At 46.6% G+C, this 16,079-nt stretch overlaps 2 protein-coding genes across 2 annotated transcripts; both read right to left on the reverse strand.

The window, feature by feature from the left end:
- Positions 1-11,117: 11,117 nt before the first annotated feature.
- Positions 11,118-15,089, reverse strand: LOC104596240 (putative calcium-binding protein CML13). Its single transcript, XM_010257318.3, has one exon. The coding sequence runs from the start codon at positions 11,958-11,960 to the stop codon at positions 11,517-11,519; it is 444 nt and encodes a 147-aa protein (XP_010255620.1). The 5' UTR covers positions 11,961-15,089; the 3' UTR covers positions 11,118-11,516.
- A 150-nt stretch (positions 15,090-15,239) lies between these two features.
- LOC104596241 (putative calcium-binding protein CML13) lies at positions 15,240-15,878 on the reverse strand. Its single transcript, XM_010257319.3, has one exon. It carries the CDS (start codon positions 15,876-15,878, stop codon positions 15,435-15,437), a length of 444 nt encoding a protein of 147 aa, XP_010255621.1. The 3' UTR covers positions 15,240-15,434.
- Between the last annotated feature and the right edge of the window lie 201 nt (positions 15,879-16,079).

Raw genomic sequence — 16,079 nt, forward strand, 5'->3', positions numbered from 1 at the left:
GTTGGGCTCACCGAGCCTACTGCCAAGCCCACCAGACCTGCTGGTGAAAGCGTTGCCGAGGCCGATGTTGCTGCTGCTGCCGGGGCTCATCCTGCCGAAGCTGCCGCCGAGGCCTCTGAGAGTTCCACTTGTGATGTGGAGATGACGGCTTCCAGCTCGGAGGGTCAGGAGAGCCAAACCGTCCTGAACCCCTAGTGCAGCCTGAAGAGGAGCAAGCTGGCTGCATACCCGGGGGAGGTCAACGATTGGGCCGAACTCACTCCTGGTCAGCTCGGCGCTCGAGCTGCCGCTCATACTATGGTGGTGAGTCTTTCTTCTCTTTTCTCTTCCTTTTTTTTTTGATTTCCCTCTTGACCGGTTTCCCTTTTGCAGGTGAACACTGTCATTCACGCCTTGACCCTTCAATCATATCAGCACCTGAGGCGGGCTCTGGAGGCTGAGAAGTCATCTCGCGCAGCCCATACTGAGTTGAGGGCAGCTCGCTGTCAGGTCCACCGCCTGGAGAGTGACGCCTCGGCTCAAAAGAGCTTCATCGAGGTGTTAATGGCAGAGAAGGGGGAGCTGGCCCGAGACAAAGACAAGCTGAGGGCCGAGGTGAACGGCCTCAAGGTCGGTCAGGAGGCCTTAGGGCTCGAGGTGAATAGCCTCAAGGCTGAGCGAGATGCCTTGAAGCTCGAGGTGCAAGGCCTCAAGGAGGTGAAGGGGAAGCTGGAGCATGAAGTGGGGTACCTCCAGGAAGACATGAGAGAGAAGACTACAATCTTTGAGGGTGCTCTCGAGGAGGCCAAGACTCAGGCCGTCATTGACTACGTCAACTCTTCAAGGTTTGACGACGTGATGACGGAGGCCTACCGTAAGGGCTTCAAGCTTAGTCGGTGGCTGATCAGGCACCTTTACCCCGATCTGGATACGAGCGCCATCACCACTTCACGGATCACTAACGACATCGTGCGTCAGTCAAAAGATGATCCAGATTCTGAAGACGAGGGTATCGAAGATGAAGCAGAGGATGCTGGCCTAGTTACTACCCCTGAGGAGGTCTCTAACAGAGGCAACGAGCTTCCGAAGTAGTTTGCTCCCTGTATTTGTAAACTTAATCTCCCTTGTAATCAAGACATTATTAATGAAATTTGTGTACCAAACTTCTCGTAATGAAGAGATTTTTTCTTTCTTTTTGCCAAGAATTTGTGCATCCTATCTTGTCGGAGTGGTCATTCACCCCAAGCTGTTAATTTATCGAATTGAACTTCCGAGGTGGGAGTTCCTTAACGGCCATCGCGACCCCGAACTGTTTAGTAGGGGTAGCCTTGTGTTTGCCCAAGTGAGGGGCATAGTAGGGCTCATACCCGACCTGTCTGCACCCGAGGTAGTTGGTTGTCAGTTGTCCTTACGGGTTTAACCCTTCGCATGCCAGGGCAGGCTATTTGTCGTAAGGTTCGTGCCCGAACCACCTGCACCTCAGGCGCTGCAGGTACTTAGTTCGTGCTGATGGGGTAACTTAGCTTTGTATGCTGCCGAGGTTCCTTCATTAGCTCAGCGTTTCAGCCCTTAGGCTGGAGGAGTGGCTCGTGGCCTACTCTCAGAGTCTGCCCATGCCATAGAGGCGACTGGGTCCTGTTGTGCCGAGGTCATATTAGCTCGGTATTCTGGCCCTTAGGCTTTGGGAGTGGCTCGTGGCCTACTCAATTCTTACAGATAGTATTGTCTTAGGTTGACAATATTCCATGCCCGAGGTACTTGTTTCCCTTTGAGGGTCTCGAGCTCGTAAGTTCCTTCCCCGAGCACTCGTTTCACTCGGTAGGGACCTTCCCAGTTGGACCCGAGCTTGCCAGCGCAGGGCTCAGGTACCATAACTTTACGAAGGACTAGGTCGCTAACGCAGAGGTTCCGCCTCCTGACCCTGGCGTTATAGTACCGGGCTACTCTTTGCTGGTAAGCTGCGGTCCTGATGTACGCGAGGTCCCTTACTTCGTCGAGTAGATCGAGGTTGGTACGTAGCTCATCTTCGTTTGTCTGATCACTGTATGCTTCTAATCGTAGCGTAGGTACTTCGATCTCTGCGGGGATCACCGCTTCGGTGCCGTAGGTGAGATTGAAGGGTGTTTCTCCCGTGGCGGTCTTCTCTGTGGTCCGGTAGGCCCATAGAACAATGGGTAGTTCATCTGCCCATAATCCTTTAGCTCGGTCCAGTCGTGCTTTTAGTCCACGGAGGATGGCTCTGTTCGTAGCTTCTGCCTGGCTATTTGCTTGAGGGTGTGCGACTGAAGTAAAATTCTGTCGGATTCCCATGTCTTGGCACTAGTCTTGGATTTTGATATCTTCAAACTGCTTGCCGTTGTCAGAAATCAATACCCGAGGTAATCCAAAGCGGCACACGATGTTCTTCCAAAAGAAGTTTTGGACATTTCGGGTTGTGATCATTATAAGGGGTTCGGCCTCTACTCACTTGGTAAAGTAGTCCACTGCCACTACTAAGAACTTCCTTCCACCCGTTGCTGGCGGGAATGGCCTGAGTAGATCGATGCTCCATTGTGCAAAGGGCCACGGGCTAGTGAGATACTTGAGGTCGGCAGTGGGTTGATGGTGAATATTGGCATGCCTCTGGCATTGTCACATTTTCTGACGAACTCAATAGCGTCTACTTTCATTGTTGGCCAATAATACCCCTGTCGAAGTGCCTTCTAGGCGAGGGCCCTGCCCCCCAAGTGTCCGCCGCATAATCCCTCATGAGTGTCGCGGAGTACGAGCTTGGCTTCGGTAGGTCGCAAGCAACGCAGATAGGGGAGTGTGTAGGATCTCCTGTACAACCGTTCGTCTATCATGACGTATTTGGCTGCCTGGCGCTGCATCCTTCTGGCTGCATTGCGATCTACAAGGAGGGTCCCGTGCAACAGTAAGCTCGTGAGTGGGTCAATCCAGCTCGATTCTGCTTGAACGACGGGAGCAACCTCCTCTGCCCCCCCGGGAATGCTAGGCTGGAGCAAGTCCGCTATGTACATAGTCCTCATGGTTATGTCACTGGTGCTGGCTAGTCTGGACAGGGCGTCGGCCTCAGCGTTCTCTGACCTTGGTATCTGCCTGATGAAGTGTGACTAGAAGTTGAGCAGGGCCTCTCTGACTTTGGTCAATAGGCAATCATGGTTGGCTCGCGAGCTTCGTACTTGCTGGTGACCTGGTTGACCACGAGCTAGGAGTCGCTGCAGATAACAATGTGCTTTGCTTTTACTTCTCTAGCTAGGGCTAGTCTAGCTATCAACGCCTCGTACTCTGCTTCATTGTTAGATGCCACGAACTCAAAGCGTAGCGCGTACTCCAATTTCGTGCCGCTTGGGCCGTGTAGAACTATTCCGGCTCCACTGCCCTATTGATTCGAGGAGCCATCTACATGAAGGATCCATGGCTCCTCATCCCAGCTGGCGGTTGGCCGAGCTAGGAGAGATGCCACACTGGCTGCTACCTCACGGGGTTCGGACTCGACCGGCCTGGGAGCTTCGGGCTCGCCCGAGCTGGGAGCCTTGTACTCAACCGGCCTGGGGACTTCGGAGCTTAATGTGCATTCGGCTATGAAATCTGCCAATGCTTGGGCCTTGATGGCAATTCGTGGCCCATTTCGTCAACCGACCAGAGACCTTCGGGCTTAAGTAATACATGCCTCAGAGGTTTGTCGGTGAGGACGATAACAGTATGAGCTTGGAAGTATGGGCGGAGCTTCCGAGCTGCAATTACCAGTGCGTATGCTAGCTTTTCGATCTCCGGGTATCTCGTCTCTGCTCCCTGTAATACTTTACTAACATAATAGATGGGTCGTTGGACCCGATCTACTTCCTTTATTAGCACCGAACTGACCACTTCGTCGCTCGCCGAGAGGTACAATTCTAAAACATCGCCCTCTTTGGGCCGGGTTAAGGTTGGCACACTAGCGAGGTATTTCATGAGCTCGTCGAACACGAGCTAGCAGTCTTGGGTCCATTCGAACCCTTTGCTCTTAATTTCCTTAAAGAATGGCAGACAGCAGTCCGCCGATTTAGACATGAAGCGGCTTAGGGCGGCTACACGACCATTCAACCTCTGAACCTCCTTCAACTTCCGGGGTGGTCTCATATCTAAAATGGCCTTAATCTTATCCGGGTTGGCCTCGATGCCGCACCAGTTAACAATGTATGCTAGGAACTTGCCTGAGGTCACACCGAACATACACTTGTTTGGGTTCAGTCTCATATTAAACTTACGCAAAATTTCAAAAACATAATGCAAATCTTGTATTAATTCATGTGAGAATTGAGTTTTGACGACCATGTCGTCTACATAGCATTCTACTTTTCTACCAATTAATGGCGCAAACAACTTATTTACAAGTCTTTGAAAGGTTGCCCCTGCGTTTTTCAACCCGAAGGGCATAACCTTGTAACAACACAGACCGAACTCTGTGATGAAGGCAGTCTTTTCTTTGTCCGCCGGGTCCATCTTGATTTGGTTATAGCCCGAATAGGCGTCTAAGAAACTCAACAACTCATGCCCTGAGGTCGCATCCACCAAACGGTCAATTCTGGGGAGCGGGAAGCAGTCTTTCGGGCAGGCTCGGTTTAGGTTGGTGTAGTCGACGCACATGTGCCACTTGCCGTTAGCCTTCTTTACCAGAACGGGGTTGGCTACCCAGCTCGGGTAATGGACTTCTCTTATGAAGTCAGCTGCGAGGAGCTTCTCGACCTCCTTGTCGACCGCTTTCCACCGCTCCAGGGCTAGGTTGCGTTTCTTCTGTCTAACAGGCCTAACTACAGGATCAGTATTTAGCTTGTGAGTTATGAGTTCGAGGTCTATACCGGGCATCTCTGCCGCGGACCACGCAAAAATATCTAAATTTTGAAGTAAGAAGCTTACCAGTTCGGATCATAAAGGTTCCTGGATGGAAGCGCCGCGTCCGAGCTGGGTCCACCGCTGAGGTCGGGACTGCGACAGTTTCTTCTGTGGGCATGGCTCGTTCTTCGCATTGCTCCGTAGGTCGCTCCAGTTCGAAGTCGTCGACCTTGGTTTTTCCCTTTAGGGTGGCGACATAGCACTTGTGGGACTTGAGCTGGTCGCCCCGCGCTACCCCCACACCAAAGTTTGTAGGGAATTTCATAGCCAGATGGTTGGTGGAGACCACCGCTCGCAGAACATGGGTGATCGGTCGACCTATTATGGCATTGTAGGGGGAGGGGGTCGTGACCACCAGGAAGTCGTGTTTGAATCTGACCACACAAGGCCATGTGCCGACTTCCACAGGTATTGTTATTTTCCCAAGGGGTCGGACTTCTTCTCCGCTGAAGCCTGCCAAAGGAGTGTCTGTAGGCCTCAGGTTGCCTCTCTGCAGTTGAAGTTGGTCAAACGCAGCTTTGAAGAGGATGTCGGCTGAGCTGCCTGAGTCGACGAGTACGCGCCTGACCTCGAAGTCGTTGATTCTTAGCTTTATTACAAGCGCGTCATCATGTGTATAGTGGACCCCTCGCGCATCATCTTCTGTGAAGAAAATTGGCTCTTCTGTCCTCGGCCGCTTTGGGGGGTTTTGCTCCTCCCGGGTGGCCTCACGAACCGACATCCGAGCTACTGCTGAAGTGCAACCCGCAACGATCGAACCTCCCACTATCATGTGGATGGTCCCCTGAACTGGCCTCTCCTCCAGAGGTTGCCTCTGCGGTTGTTCGGTCGGCCTGCTGCTGGACTCGGGAGCATCCTTACCGTGCTCTCCTTGCCGACCTGTTTTATTACTATTATTATTATTCTGTACAAAGTTTCTTAGATATCCGCGACGGATAAGCTCCTCTATCTCGTCGCGGAGGTTTTTACAACTCTCGGTACTGTGACCGTGATCTTTGTGAAAACTGCAATACAGATTCTTATTTCTTTCATTGGGATTCCCCCTCAGACGGGGTGGCCACTTCACGTACGGGGCGTCCTTGATCGCCATCAGGATTTCAGCCCGCTTCGCATTCAGTGGGGTGTAATAAGCTCGGTCCGCTACAAGAGGTCGGAATAATTGACTCGGCTTTGCCCCCCGAACTGTGTCCTTTTTCTTTCGGCTATCCCCTTGACTGGAAAGTTCTCCTTCCCTTTTCCTTTTTTCGGGCGCGCCCTCGCCCTTTTGGTTGATCTCCTCTTCGGTGGCTATGAACCTGTCCGCAAGATTCAGAAACTCGGTTATGGTCGTTGGTTGGTTGACGACCATGTGCCATTTGAACTCTTTGTGAGTCACACCCTTCTTGGCTGCTGCAAGGCGTACAGCGGGGTCCAGGCGCGGTATCTGCATACAAGCATCGTTGAACCGTTTGATATAGCCCCGGATGGACTCTCCCTCTCTTTGCACTATGCTGAGGAGGCTTTCCTCAATTCGCAAGCACCGTTTGCTGGTGACGAAGTGGGACGTGAAGGCTTGTGCAAACTGCACCCAACTTCTTATCGACCCAGGTGCCAAGTTCCGGTACCACGTGTGGGCTGCTCCCCTAAAAGTAGTAGAGAAGGCCACGCACATGCACGACTCACTGCCTCTCGCCAGGTGCATCTGTGACTGAAAGGCATCTACGTGATCATTTGGGTCAAACGACCCGTCATACTTGTCAAGAGGGGGGAGCTTGAAGTCTTTGGGCATTGGGACTGCCAGAAGTTTGGAAGACAGGGGGGATGGAACCGAGAGGAGGGGAGCTTTGACTTCGGCCGAGCTTACCTCTTCTTTGCCCATGAGCTCGGGCAAATCGCGGGTGACAGATCGACGAGCTCGGCGGCGGCGTCTCTGCTTCTTGGTGGGTTCGGCGTTCGTGCTGCTCACCTCTGCGCTGTCCGGGATGGTTTGTGCAGTAAGTAGACCGGTCTGCTGGTGATGGCTGCGGACAGAGGGATCCTGCTTGGAGTCTGTTGCCAGGACCTCGAACCGATTCTCAAGGAGTGGGGTTTCAAACTTCGACTGCCGAGGTGATGTAGACTTGGCGAGCTGGGGTCTTCTCGACCTGTCCACCCGCGGTGAGATCGGGGTAGCCGGTCTCTCTCGTCTGTTGCGGGGGGAGGCCTGGTTTTTTGGGAGGTTTTGGGGGGGCTCTCCTTGGCCAGAGGGGCGCTCGTCCTGGCGGCGAGACTTAGCTTGTTGCGAGGCGGGAGCTGCGGCTGCTGAAGTTGAGGTTGAGGCAGCTGGGGGAACTGCTGTTGATACTGATACTAGGAGACCTGGTGTAGTACGTGTTGTTGATAGAGTTGAAGCTGCTGGAACTGTTGCATTTGGGCCTGCATGGCCCGCATGCACTGCATCAAGTCCTCCAGTTGGTTTGGGCTGGCCGCTGGGGGCACGACTGAAGGTTCGATGAACATCGCTCTGACTGTAGCAGGGAGTGGGGCGATGACAGGTGCCACTTTGAGAGGCACATTCAAGCTGGGGATTCCGTTTGCTGAGAGGGGGACGGTGAACTATTCGATATAGACAGTAGGAAGCTGGGGTTGTTCCCTGGAGTTATCCATTTCCGTGCTTTGTCCGACGTTGCTAGAGGAAGCCATGAGCGTTGGATCGTTTCAAGGAAGAAAAGAACTGAGAAAGTTTAGAGAGAAAGGCCTTTTGATGTGTTTCCCACAGACGACGCCAAATGATGTAGCGCGATCCGGTCACTCCTAGCTGGCACTCGCGTGGCTCCTGAGAGGTACCTAAGACGAGAGGAAAGAGGAAGAACTCCTGGGGGGTTTCCCGGCAGGAACGCTCCGATGTTTAAGTCAGTATTGTGTGCAAGAAGCAAAAGGAAAATGAAGGCTAAGAGTGCAGGTTGCGCAGGTGATTCGAAGATACGTTGTTCCTTGAGAATAAGCCCCTTATAACTGAATTTCGTTGCTTCAGGCCCTCTGACTTCTGACAGGGCAGGTATAACCGCCACTGTCAGTCTGCCACAGCCGTTACAGGCAAGGCTGAGGTGGCACGCGCAGGGCCGTTGTTGCAGGGTACATGCCTGTCAGGTGTGGGACACCTTTCTAAAGGTGGCAGACATGGCGCTATCTGACGAGGGACATGTCTGTTGTCCACAGATTTGTCGGGTACGACGGTCGAGTAGGAAGCCCTCATGTGGTATACCGAACTACCCTCCTACGAATTACCCTGAGCCAGGCTGTCCTTTGAGTGACGGGCTGCCTGTAGCTAGTTATGCCGAGCTAGCTGGCTCGAGGTGTCTATGCCTCGAGGTGTCCAGAGATGGATCGGTGTGTTCTTGCCTGGGAGTGGCCCGAGGTCCATTGGGAGGAGCTTGGGCCTTAAGAGAGGTTCGGGGCGCCCTGAAGTGCCTTAACCCCGGGGAAGAGGTGTAAGTAAGGCGGCTTTCGGTGAGTAGTTTACCTACCGAGTTGCCGAGCTGAAATCGGTGGGACTTTCCCTCCGAGTTGTGCTCACGCTCGTTGCGCTGTCATGCTGAGTCACTGTTTGAGCAAGTTCACGCCCACGTGTACTTGTGCTGCGAGGTCGGGCCAAATCACCCTCCATCAATTGGAATTCATGTTTGTACCATTACAGCTAAAAGTCTGTTTGGTAAGAAGAAAACTAACCCAACTTTGCAATTTATATGAACCGTTTTACACTCTACATCAAGGTTCTAAATATCGATACGCCTAACATGCCATATAGGCATATTAGGCAGTATCGGAAAAGTTTTCTTTGTTTTTTTTTTTTTACTTTTTTTCAAATCCAATTCGGGGGGGCGGTTTAAGGTTCCTCCGCCCCCTGAACACATCAAAACTCCGATACACCCTCTGTAGGGACGTATCGGAGTGCTCCCAATACAATACAGATACAGGCCAATATGTAACGATTTTTTGAACCTTGCTCTACATATTTGCATTATTTCCAAACGCAGCCTTACACCAAAACGAAGACTGTTTGTAAGAAGCCAAGTCTGAATGTGAGATTACTTAAGTCATGCGAGGTTTAAGCTGATTGAATTCAACACACAACTATGTATCCTCATTCCTCGTAGGATTAAGCACCGAGTGGCTATCAGATGCTCCAGTAGATGAATTTGATCTTCATATATGATACTTGCACATCAGCAGCAAACATCAATACAAACTATCAAATTAAGATCCTCTGTGCAATGCTCAGCAAGTATCCACATTAGCTAAAGAGGTATTTGATAGTGAGGGCATGAATTTCTAATATCACATCCCTTCAGAATGAAACAACATAAAATAAAACCAAATGCAGATGCAGTCCTTGAGGCCAATATTGGAAACTTGCATGTGGATCTGATGCTTAGACCTGGTTAAGGTATGCAAATTTTTATCTGGTTGTTTAAAACACATGCATGAGAATGAGGTTCTGAAAGCGGCCGCTTTGTGTGAAAAAAAAAAAATGAACAAGGTTAGGGTTTTATCCACTTCACCCCTCCCAAGGCCCCCAGATAGCCGGGACAAGGACATATTGGGCAATGTCCAAATCAAATTAGATATGCAGAGAAAGGGAGATGATGCATGATATGCAGAAATATTTGTTAAACTACAAAATGCCTAAAAATAACCAAATGCAATTTGCAATAGTCTAAACATTTAATTTTAAATCAATGGGAAAATACAGTGATGCTTATTCAGTGGGAAAGTGAGTCCAGGAAGCACCAAAAAACACCACCTGACCGTACTCATACTGACTGATAAAATCCTCAGCATATCAAGTAATATTGGGGGGCATCCCCAGACACATAACACCTCCAACCCTTGTGCAGGCGGGATACGATCCCGCCTGATATGCCTCTCTATAGGGGCATATCAGAAAGCTCCCGATACGATACGATATCGGTATTTTGAACCTTGAGTACAATTACTGGTGTCATCTTAGGAGTACAAAGAGAAATGAGAACCGAAACTTCCGGGTTCAGTGATGTCATCTAGTTGTAATCATTGATTCTATAAAGACTTTGTTCCGTGCTTCTTTGCATAAAATGACTCAGATTTTGATTGAAATTTGGACAACTGTTTAAAGTACCATTAAGACCTATAATTTTCACACAACCTTGACTTGGCTTTAGCAAGAACAGGCCTGGTCGCATAACTTATAACCAACCTTTTATCATGTAACAGTATATACATCTATGATTATACTACAGAACCTTGAATTAAGCACTCCTCTACTCAAATATAGCTTTTATAGACAACCAAATTACATTACCTAGAGAAACAGATCCTTCAGTTACTAAAAGATCATCAGGCCCCTAATGAATCTTATAAATACATCATCCAACAGTGGACAACGAATACCTATATTCAAGAGTTAAATCACAACATTCTACAAATGCAGAGTTCATAATGTCTCAATTTATAATAATTTATAATCAAAGACTGGTACAGTGACCACCTCAGAATATCCCTCACAAAGAGACATAGTTCTCAATTGATGATGTGTCTGTCTGGTCGAATTAAAGTTAACTCTTTCTTCCCTCTTCGGTTCCAGTATGCATCCACATATTTCTCTACAATATCCTCAACTTTAACTTTTTCTCCACCATACTTCGTAGCACAATACCTTGACCCTGATGACTTAGCATGCTTTACCTAGGTTTGAAACATTGAATATTCTGTCTCAAAAGCGTAGTTTTCAATAGCCGACTTACTTTCAAATGCAGCGCCATTCAATATTCAATAGCTAAATTGGTCAGCTTGGAAGGAGCAGAATCAAAGGGTTTTTGAGTCAAAATCTGAGCCAGTGGAAGCTACTAGGCAAGGTGGAAAGAGTTTTGAAGAGCTGGGCTGGCAGCCTGAGGCTTTTTGTAGGAGTGCCTGCTATTTCCTTTAATGATCATTGACCTTCCATCATTTTTAAGCTGTTCTGTATAGGATCTGAATGTATGCAATCTGTGCATACTTACAGGCACACTTTTTGTAAATGTTTTCAGGGCTACTATCCCTCATTTAGTCGTTTCATAATATTAATACAATCCATACTATTTATAAAAAAGAATCCAGTACCATTCATTATTTCACCATTGTAAGACCGCCATATTAGCATATTTCAATAAAAGATTAAACATCTACTCGAGCCAACTGCGTTCTTAACATTTGACATTTCGTTGCTTCTTGCTCTTGTGGTGATTTTCCCTGTCAAAAGGAAGTCAATGGCTCCACAAAACGAAAAGTTAAAAAGAAAATGCTGCATTTAGTTTTCACTCAACCACATTGTCTCAATTCTACATGACTTCGTAAACCCATAAAAAGATAAGCCAACAAACTGTAAATTATATGAATACCCTCAAATTAGACAAGGATGGACATACAAGCCTATGCATTATGAACACAGATAAACTCTGCGGACGCGCCAAGAACAACAACAAGATGTCCCAGATCTCCCAATTAATCACCATTAGTTAAATTGACAATACAAACAGAAAAAGGGGGAAAACACCCATCACCGCAAAGCAAATAAATTCTAAAACCCAAAACGAAAAAAAAAAAAAAAAAAGAAAGAGTAGAACATACCAACTACAGGGAGCAATTAATTAGGGTGAACTGGTGAGTATTGATTGTATATTAAAATCTCACTTGGCAACCATCCTGACGATGAAATCTTCATAGCGAATCCGACCGTCAGATCCAACATCGACTTCACGGATCCACTCATCGAATTCAGCGGGGTCAAGCTTCTCCCCGATGCTAGTGAGTACATGGCGGAGTTCGGAAACGGCAACATAACCGGTGGAGTCCTTGTCAAGGACCTTGAATGCATCGCGGAGTTGGCGATCGAAGGGCTCGGGCTTCATGTGTTTGCTCATGAGTTCGAGGAATCGAGGGAAGTCGAAAGGAGAGGTAAGATTCTCCTGAGCTATGATGTCCTTGAGCTGCGCTTGTGTAGGGTTTCCTCCCAGAGATCGCATCAGGATCCCTAGTTCCGATGCTGCGATCCGACCATCTCCATCGGTGTCAAACAGAATAAATGCTTCCTTCATGGAGGCCACTTGATCGTCGCTGAGATCCTTTCTCATCGTTTCTCCTCTGCCTCTCTGTATGTCAAAAATCCTCTGTGAGTAATGAAAATGGTGACGAGCGTGTGGCGCTCCTTTTTGTAGCTGCGCCTTGTTTCCTGCCAGTGCCTGTTAATAATGACGCAAGCAAGCGGGAACTTTCCAAATTCCCGGGTTTGGATCTCATCGTCATCGAGTCATCGGTGCTTGGCGCATTTGTTTTTCACTTTTTCTTTTCTGCTATTTTTGAAATTTGAATTGTTAAGAGTTTGAGGTGGCAACACGAAGGCGATCACCGATTGACTTGTCCGTCCGGCATCATAGTCGTTAGTCGATCCCGTTGGTTTAAGCCTAGTCGGGTATTCGGGTTGGTGGGTATCTCTGGCATTAATTTGGACGGAGAAACGATGCATCCATCATTGATCATCCATTCCGTTAACTTGGCCAAATAAAAATATCAACCGAAAGGACCAATTACGGTGGTCGGTGGCTCCTGTCCTCCTGAATCCTGACCGGCTTAACCAAGCCTTTAATAATTTTGAGTTGGAACACCTATAGGAATTTGGGTTGGACCTGGGCCTGGGAGTAACTTAAACCATTTAATAGTTGCACAACCTAGTTTTTGTTCAAACTAAACTCTGCCACCAAACAAGGAGCAGTCGTCAATTTCATCAAAATCCAAATAATCCAAGTGAGATGAGAGGCACTTGCAATATCATATGAGGTGCATCATAATTCATGGGAGGCAAGTAACAAACAAAGTATGGAGATATATTAGTAGAATAAATTCCTTTTCGTGGTAAGCTTTGGTTCTTGAGTTTGAATCATCAGTATGAGAAGAACAAAATTCTGCTATATTGTGCCTTGGTATCCCCTGATCTAATGGAGGTTTTGCTATCTTTATCATAGAACCGATGCAGCATGTATTGGGATTTAGGACCATCCCCCAACTTAAGTGAGAATGCCTAGAAATCGTTGTTCCTTCTTGCTCTTCAGGCTTTCCTAATGTCCTCCATAATATTAGTATAATAAAAGTTGTGTGGCTATTTCTAGATTTATGTAATTGTTATGGTTCATTTACTTCTTAGCTTTTCTTTTAAGGGGGTAAGTCCATAACAACTTAAGCAGCTGAATTAAAAGCTTTATTGAATTTAATGACTTGTTGCTTTATCTTTTAGTGAATAAGATATTATGGAGATTGTGACTTGTGACCTTTCATGGCTGAACTTAAGTTGGGTTAATTACCATACACTCAAATACTTTTATAATTTAATTAATTTACCCACTGAAAACCAAAGGAAAAGGTCATTCAGTTCACCCTCTTCAGCCGTTATTAAATAGCCCTAAAGTCTCTTACTTTTATTTTGGGTATAAGGGGAATGTATTTTGTCTAAACCAGGCTTATTACTTTATCTCCATTTAAGTATTCATACTTGACGTATTTTGTTGTAAATAATTAGTCCCATTGGTTGGTTAGAAAATTTTCAAATATAACTAGGTTTATGCTATGACCACCATTTGATTACCCAAATTTTCAAATATTTGGCCTGTGATCAAATTTTCAAATATAACTAGGTTTATGTTATGACCACCATTTGGTTACCCCCCCCCCCCAAAAAAAAAAAAAAGATCACCATTTCAATGTACTATGAAATGATTAAAGAAAAGAAAAGAAAAAAAAACCCTCTCCTTCCCTTGAAACAAAACCATGGTGCCCAACACCCCATTAGTTGTGTAATTGTGCTCAGTCCTTTTTTTAAGAAAGTGCATAGTTTCCAAGGTTATCCAGACTTCACTGAACCAACGTATTGTATCTTTGGCATTATGGGATATTTGATGAAATACATTGAAATTATAAAATAACACACTTGCACATAAACAGTTGTAGCAATATCATGTTTTCCCTTTGGGGTCTCCTCTCTTTTGGGTTTTTAAAAGCAAAGATGTTAATGGTGTTTCAGTATGATAGAAGATTGTTTTATGATAAAAAAAGAACCCCAAAACAAGAACCGTGTAAATTGAAACATTTTCAAGTTGAACTGATAGTTTCAGTACATGCAATGAATGCGTCTTTTCTTAGGGGTTTCAAGGTGGATTGAAGGATTATTAGATAGCAAATAGATGCATGCAGCCATGCAATACATGTCTATCTCTCTCACACACACAATTCGATAATGGGGCCTCTACCACGTGTTTTTTGTAAGAAAAGGATGTAAATTATTCAATGTCTATTTGTTCACACGACAGGAGAGCATGGCAATGCATGATACTTTGTGAAGAGTGAAGACAGTCTGAAGACTCTGAACTGGCCAAATACCTCGTTAGGGCCCATATAGTGGAAGGTCTCTCTTATCAACAGGAAAAGAAAAGAAGGTCGCTTTGGCCAACCAGGATAACCTTTTTCAACAATCAAACAACACTAACAAAAAGTACTGAACTTCTCTCTTTTTTCTTTTATTTAAGAGCCCTTAGTCACCTTTTTACTTCTTGAATATTTTGATTATTTTCAAATAAACAAGTTGTATTACTATCATATAATGGTTTGGTTCTGCCGTATGGATCATCTACAAGCGGTAGGGATGTAACATGAATAACACATTTTGGTGATCACTGCAGTGTTTTTGGTTTCACTGGTTAACTTTTCTTGGTAATAAAAAAGATTGTTTCTGGTTACTTCATTGAAAAAAAAAATAGTTATGTGCCAGTGGCAGTCCAGCATTTCTGTATTAATCTAGTTCTGTAAATAGTTGGCTCTGGCATGCCTCAGGGTAGACCTAATCCCAAACAGATAAATATTCAGAATCAGGATCAAAACATATAGCATCATGGCATTCTGTTGTTCATCCTGTGAATATACCATGACAATACAAGATATCTATCTGTAATATTCTAAAGTCTATCTACAACAACACCAAGCTTTGTTTGGCTCCCGCTCCCTCCTCAAACCAAAACAACACTAGAAAATTTCAATAGCTCTATTTCCAAGCCCAGAAAAAAGAACATGTACTTAAACCCTGTAAACTATGTTGTTAGGGTATCTACTGGTATGGCATTTCTTTGTTGCTTCTAGGCTCTAGCTCATGTGGTGTTTTTCCCTCTAAATTTGCACTAATGGAAGCCGATGACTCCACAAAACGAAAAAAGGAAAAAAAGAAGAAGAAAATGCTGCCTTTAGTTTTCATTCAATCACATTGTCTCAATTTCTTCAGAATACCCACAAATTCAACAATGATGCACATACATGCCCACATATTATGCACACAGGTAAACTCTAGGAATGCATCAAGAACAACAACAAGATGTCCAAGATCTCCCAATTAATCAGCATTAGGCATTAGTCCAATTGAGATTACAAACAGAAAAGGGGGGAAAGCACCCATCATCAAAAAGAAAACAAATTTTAAAAGCCCAAACAACAAAAAGAAATGAGCATACCGACTACAAGGAGCAATTAAACAGGGTGAACTGGTGAGCATTTGATCATATAATAAAATCTCACTTGGCGACCATCCGGACAATGAAATCTTCATAACGAATCCGACCGTCGGATCCAACATCGACCTCGCGGATCCACTCATCGAATTCAGAGGGGTCGAGCTTCTCCCCGATGCTGGTGAGGATATGGCGGAGTTCGGAAACGGCCACGTAACCGGTGGAGTCCTTGTCAAGGACCTTGAATGCATCACGGAGTTGGCGATCGAAGGGCTCGGGCTTCATGTGTTTGCTCATGAGTTCCAGGAACCGAGGGAAGTCGAAAGGGGAGGTAAGCTTCTCCTGAGCGATGATCTCTTTGAGCTGCGCTTGTGTAGGGTTTCCTCCTAGAGATCGCATCAGAATCCCTAATTCCGACGCTGCGATCCGACCATCTCCATCGGTGTCAAACAGCGTGAATGCTTCCTTCATGGAGGCCACTTGATCGTCGCCGAGATCCTTTCCCATCGTTACTCCTCTCCCTTTCTCCCTTTCTGTTTGTCAAAAATCCTGCGTGAGGAATGAAAATGGTGACGCAGCGTGTGGCGCTCCGTTTTGTCGCTGAGCCTCGTTTCCTCCCTTTTAATGACGCAAGCGAGCGGGAACTTTCCGATTTCCTGGGTTTGGATCTCATCATCAGCGGCGCGTAGCGCATCTATTTTTTTCTTG

This window comes from Nelumbo nucifera, chromosome 1 (genome assembly GCF_055504915.1).
Source record: "Nelumbo nucifera cultivar China Antique chromosome 1, China Antique-T2T, whole genome shotgun sequence".
NCBI lineage: Eukaryota > Viridiplantae > Streptophyta > Magnoliopsida > Proteales > Nelumbonaceae > Nelumbo > Nelumbo nucifera.